This window comes from Poecilia formosa, unplaced genomic scaffold, assembly GCF_000485575.1.
Source record: "Poecilia formosa unplaced genomic scaffold, Poecilia_formosa-5.1.2 Scaffold3, whole genome shotgun sequence".
NCBI lineage: Eukaryota > Metazoa > Chordata > Actinopteri > Cyprinodontiformes > Poeciliidae > Poecilia > Poecilia formosa.
The window spans coordinates 571,113-577,459 of NW_006799942.1; the positions used below are offsets into that span (position 1 = coordinate 571,113).

The 6,347-nt window shown below is 39.2% G+C and overlaps 1 protein-coding gene across 6 annotated transcripts in view; it reads left to right on the top strand.

The window, feature by feature from the left end:
* The window catches only part of LOC103138726 (phosphatidylinositol-binding clathrin assembly protein-like), a 31,974-nt gene that overhangs the window by 14,424 nt on the left and 11,203 nt on the right, over positions 1 to 6,347 (top strand). For 3 of the 6 annotated variants that reach the window (XM_016672155.1, XM_016672160.1, XM_016672162.1), the window contains exons 7-10: positions 688 to 794; positions 2,156 to 2,197; positions 2,519 to 2,536; positions 4,840 to 4,925. In XM_016672155.1, the coding sequence (XP_016527641.1) occupies positions 688 to 794; positions 2,156 to 2,197; positions 2,519 to 2,536; positions 4,840 to 4,925 (253 nt within the window). The remainder of the gene's footprint in view (positions 1 to 687; positions 795 to 2,155; positions 2,198 to 2,518; positions 2,537 to 4,839; positions 4,926 to 6,347) is intronic. The other 3 variants (XM_016672158.1, XM_007553055.2, XM_016672167.1) reach the window with 2 other exon arrangements.

The following is a 6,347-nucleotide window of genomic DNA, read 5'->3' on the forward strand; positions in this document are numbered from 1 at the left end:
AAACTAAAGTCTCTTGTATTAAACTAAAGTTAACCAACAAAAATAATCCTAAAACCAAACTTTGAAAGTTCTCTGTTGTGTTTCCTCAATTTGGTCATTCCTTTATTTTTGTTAGTTATGTCACCATTTGTTTTGAATATTTTATGGCATTTATTTGGCTTTCAGAGTAATTTATTTGAATTTTATGGCAGACCAACAAAAGGTAGTGCAGAATTATAAAGTGGAAAGAAACAGATACATGGTTCTCTAAATTTTGCAAAGAAAAATCTGAAAAGTGTGTCCTACATTTGCATTCAGCCTCTTTGACTTTGACAGCACAAATCAAGGACCTTCAAATCCCTACCATGATAATAATGATCATCACTGATGTTTTAGAACAGCAACCTTTTCGATCTCTAGATGTTTAAAACTAGTGGGTGTGATTGTAGCTACAGGTGGTTCTACAAAGTATTGACTCAGAGCACAACACATCTGTTCAGATCTTCATTTATGCAAAAAGTTGAAAACCATGAGCCATTTTCAATTCACTTCACAATTATATAGCCCACTGTCTGAAAACATAAACCCAATAAAATATGAAGTGTTGCTTGATAAAACATAAAAAGTTCTAGGCTGTGTCTATAACCGGGCAGTGATGGATACCTTCTACTTTTTTCTTGTGTTTTGTTTTTTTTGTCTGTCTGACAGAGAAATACTTTGACATGAAGAAGAATCAGTGCAAAGAGGCATTGGAGATCTACAAAAACTTCCTGAACAGGATGACAAAACTGTCCGAGTTCCTCAAAGTGGCTGAGGTACCGTTTGTTTATGCCGCTCTGTGCTAACCTGGAGACGATGGGAACATCGGTTTGGAGCAAACCTCAGCAGCCCCTCTCATCTAGATTTCTATAAATCCACCAAATGTGCTTTATTGTTTTTTTTTTTTGTCTTTTTTTTACATCTTCTCCCATGACAAAAATAAAAAAATGAAATTGTCCACAAAATACAGCATAAAACTGTTGAGATTTGTTCCAGACTTCTGTCACCCCCAAGAGTCTGATCTGCGGTCAATATTTACCCAAACGGACCGCAGATCAGCGTCTTCGGGGCTTCTCTCTTACTCAATTCTCAAATCTCTCTCTGCATCTAGATATTCTCCTGTTTCTCACAGTCTCCCTTGCCCTGAACTGGGGATTGGGTGTCACCAAGACAGACATTAATGGTTGAGTCTTAGTCTCTCAGAGGGCCACTCATGTACAGCTTTCCAACTGAGGGACTCCTTGTGTGCTGCCTGCTCACATGCCTGCACTGCATGCCCAAGCAAGCTCTTTTCTACCACTATCTCTGTCCCTTATTCCTCCTCCTAGAAAAACAAAAAAAGAAATATCTTTTGTATTTGATGGCTGTTATCCAGTGAGCAGCTTGTGCCAGACTTCACAGTGAATATAAATAGTTTTATCCTCTGCAGACTGCGTAGCACTTCGCCATGCGTCATCTTCAAAGGCTTTCTCACTGCTTGATTTCGTTCCCATTTGGAAGAAGGTTTGGGGTGCAGCCGCTTGATCCAAAGAAAAAAAGAGAGAAAGAAAGAAGGAATATATAAAAAAAAGCAAACTAACGTTGACTTTAAGGACCCATACATTTTATCTGTCTAACAAAATGTGTTTGTCTGTTTTGTGTGTCATCCGTGTCCCTCCCCCCTTTCCTTCTGTTCAAAGTCAACATTAGTTGAGTGTCTTCCTTTTTGGATGTTTTGACCTGTTGTCCTCCCTCTCTCTCCGCCTGTTCAGTCAGTCGATGTGCTCCGCATTCATTTCCAACCAGTCTCCAGATTTCAGTGTGTGTGCGTGCTCATGTACTCTGTATATGTACAGTTTATGTATATATAGGTGTTTGTGTGTGTGTGCACGTGCCCTCCTCCCCTCCTCCTCTGTTGTCTTTTGTTTGTTTTCTTTTCCAGCCACTGCATGAAGTAATGAATGCTTGGGTTTGATTCTTCTTTCTCCCTCCTCCTCCTCCTCTTCCTCCTTCACGTGCCTCTTCCCTTTTCTTTTTCCAACTCTATGGTCTGTTGGGTTTTGTTTTTGGTTTATTTCTTGTTTCAGTACGACATTTGGTTTATTTTCATTTTGCCTCCCTCCTCCCTCCCCTCCCCCTTCCCTTTTTTGTGACACAGCGAGTTGGGATAGATCAGGGCGACAGCCCCGATCTCACACAGGTCAGTCTACATCTCATCTCAGTCAATCAACCAGCCAGTCAACTAGTTTATAAATCCGTCCAGTGAGTCTCATAATGCTTCATTCTTTAAGCTCCCGTTCCCTACTCACCCTACAGACCTCCCCACACTGCAGCTGCCCCGTCTTCTTCCTCTCTTCTTCACTCTCCTTGAATCCTTTGCTTTGCCTCTCTTTCAGTTTGAGTCTAGAATAGAGAGGAGACAATAAACATAAACCTGCAGTAGCTTTGAAGCAATATTTTATTTCTGCAATTGTTACCTGAAGGATTTCATGTTTTTTTTTTCTTATCTGAATCATTTCAGAACAAATTTTGCTCAGAGGTAAGAATTTTGTAAAAGAATTTAAGCAGCGGGGTAATAACACTTTTTAGCATTATGTGAAGATTTAGTTTAGATGGTTATGACAGGATCATACAGTGCCTTGCAGAAGCATTAACACTTTAACTTTTTTACATCTTGTCGCGTTATAACAACAAACGTTTGTCCATTTTATCTTGATTCTATGTGGCAGACCAACACAAAGCACATAATTGTGAAGTGACAGGAAAAGGAAACATCCGAAAACTGTGCCATACTTTTCTATGTAGCCCATCTTCCACTGATGCTACAAAAGACATCTAGTGCACCTGCAGTTTTAACTAAAATAAAGTCAGATATTCTGCAAAAGCCTCAGAGGTTTGTTAGATAACTTTGGGTAAGAATCAGAATCAGGTCAGACAGAAGGTTGTGGAGAAGTTTAACGCAGATAGTTTGTTTTAAAGTCAATATTCTGAGCTCTAAGCATCTTACAGCAATGAATGAAGCTGTGCAGGTTTCCACAACACATGTGGAGGAAATGTGTGCAAACAAGCTTGACCATAAAACATAAAGCATGCATTTCTTCAGCAGGGACATAGAAGTTGTTCAGGGTTTCTGGGAACATTGGTGGGATACAATACAGGAAAGTCCTGTTTGAGGTTCAAAAAGACTTGAGATTAGAGCAGGCCAGCAAAACATGGAGACAGAGCTGCAGTGTAATTAATTGTGTTCATTTTTGGTCCAGTCAACAGACAAGGATGTGTAGCAAGACTTTAAATTTGATGCTCAAAGACATACTCTTTGAAAAATTACATTTTCCAGATTTTTATTTGTAGAAAACACATTGCAAACTATGAATCCTGCGTTTGTCTGCCACATAAAATACCAAAGAAAAGAGGCTGGAGTTTGTGGTTTCAACACCACAAAACTTGAAAAAGTTCAAGCAGCAGGAATACTTTGCAAGGCATTGTAGAGTTTGTCACTTTTATTTCATTAGTCTTTTCAATGTAAAATCCAAGGCCTCTCTATTTATTAAAGGCTTTTTATGCAAACAGGGTAACTGAACTGTGAACACGAGCTTTGTCCCAATGAGAGCACAGCTCAGAACATTTTGTTCACAAAAATATTTCTGTCCCTTTTCCTTAGCTGTGGGGAGAGCAGCGAATGGTTTTTAATTAATTAGGTTTCTGCAAATATGACTTGGATAGGTGTACATAATGCCATCATAAGTACTGCATAACATCCTGAAGGACTTCAACGCAGCTTCTTCTTTTCAGTGGACGCATATTTGATTGTTTACATTTTGACAAAATCAAGTTAAAAATAACTGAAAAGGGTTTATTAAAAAACAAAAAACTTGTAGTGCTTATGAAGACCTTATATGCCCTTATTCAACAACATAGTGGACCGTGCCTTTTACTGAGCTGTAGTTATGTCTGTTTTGTTTTTAAACTTTTAGCATATTCTAGATTTCTCTGACAAAGGATATGCAGAAATGGCATTTTACTCTCTTTCCCCCTTTGAAATAAGTATATGAGAAGACTTTTCTTTGCCTGTTGTGTCTGCGCTGTGTTTCTGTGATGCTGAAATGTAAAGCTCTGCGTGAGAACTGTGGTATCACATGTGGTCCAAATAAACTCATTCATCATTTTATTTGCTTTCCAGTTAAGAGTGCTGGCCAGCTGCTCAATGTGCATACCTGGTTTTTCATCAGATCTTTACATTTGATGGAGTTAACTGTCTTGGTTTCCAGAAATTTGCTTTCTTCTGATTATTTGACTAATTGACTAAAGTCTCCAAAACAAATGAATCATGCATTGACAGGGCTTTGACCCCAGAAATGGAGTCCATGAGTTAACTCTTTTGGGTGGTGATTTTCTGCGCGGGTGTAAGTGTGTGTGTGTGTGTGTGTCCTTTCGAGAGGGCGTATGTGGACTGCTGGCCTCTGCATGGGCTCATTAGATGGTTCAGAGACGAGTCCGTTGAGTTTCTTCTCTGAAGCCGTTCAGCGATGACGCTCTGCTCTGTCCCGATTTTGTCAGTCCTGCTGCGGACTTGCTTGCATGATCCAACAGCTACTGTGTGCATGCCGGTCAACCAAACCTGATGAAACCAAATGCAAAAGCAGAACAAACATGCTGTCATAGAGTAGCACATGAATCTGAGGTCGGTGTTTAATTTCGCTGCTGCTTTTTATGTGTATGAGAGATACAATTGAGGAGACGGGGTGGTGAAAGAGAGCTTTTTACCCCACTTTGTCTTCCTGGCTGTGATTCTAATGTTTTCTCCTTAACTGCATATATCCCTCCCTCCCTCACCCTTCTCAGGCTCCCAGCTCCCTCCTGGAGGCTTTGGAGCAGCATCTCGCTTCCCTGGAGGGCAGGAAGCTCAAAGACCTGTCTACTGCCAGCAGGTATGATCAAATGGGGAATAAAACAAGTCAGGCCTCCTACACCAGCCACTTTGTCTTACTTTAAATCTATCTTTGATGCTGCTGCTGCTCTGCTAAACCTACTACCACCACTATTTGCTTGGTTTGTTGGTCTGCAACTAGAAATGCTGCAATCAACAGGATTTCAAGCAAGTGCAGTGACTGTACTTGTTTCAAAATCAACAACAGAACAAGAGCAAACTGATCTAGTTGGAAATCTCATCCAAACATAATCAGCTTTAATGTTTTATTAATTTAGAAAAGGAAAATCTGGGTGTTTCAAGATGGAATTTATTAAATATTTCCTGATTTTATTATTAGAAAAAAAAGCTTTCACAATCAACCTGGCTCTACATGAGAAAACGTATCAACTCCTTTAGGTTAAGTTGGACATTTATTGGGATTCACTATATTCTGTAGAAAGGTGAGTTCAGCGAGACTGGAGACGCCCGGATACCATAACTTCTTTAACTTTTAGAATAAAGAAATCACGTTCATCTCTTTTGTCTGACAACATGAAGCAGTGGTGAACTTCACTGGTCTTTTCTTTAAAGTAGAAACATTAAAGTTTAAAGGCTTTGCTGAATTTAGGACTGCAATTAAGACTAAAACTTATAAAATCACTGGTAGATTTAGATTTAAAATGATTGTCATTTGACCAAGAAGTTTGGTTTTGTGATGAAATTAGACCAAGTTAACAAAACATCAAATGAGTATCAATTTTGAAAAAGAAAAAACAAACATTAATTCATTTGTTTTATTTGATGTGGCATTTCAACAGGTTATCTTTGGTGACAAACTCAAAATCTTTGCCTTTAGAAGACTTTATTACCATTGCCATAATATTTAGCTCCCGCTGCAAATATTCAATCAGATTCTATTCATAGACTACAAAATGCTAATATTTGTCATGGAGTGGTTGTTGGAGGTGGTGAGGAAAACGCTCGTGGGCCCAGGATGTCATAAAGAAGATGATTTAAAAATGAATACGGGAAAACAAACTCAAAATCACACGACGCACTGGGAGCAAACAGACGAGGACTGAATGATGTTAGACGAGGAGCCGACAAGAGACAAAGACAACAGGTGGACTTAAATACATGAGGAGGGTAATCAGGAAACTAGACACGGCTGGGATCAATCAACAGGGAGGACAGGACAGAGACTCAGGGAAACAGGACTAAACACAGAAAATCTCAAAATGACTGCACAGAAAAACACAGATCACAACAATATTACTACAACCCCTGGCAAAAAGTATGGAATCACCAGTCTTGGATGAGCACTCATTCAGACATTTCATGCTGTAAAACAAACTCAGATCAAAAACATGATACAATATTAAGGTCGTTCCAAAGTGCAACTTGTTGGCTTTCAGGAACACTCAAAGAAATGAAGAGAAAA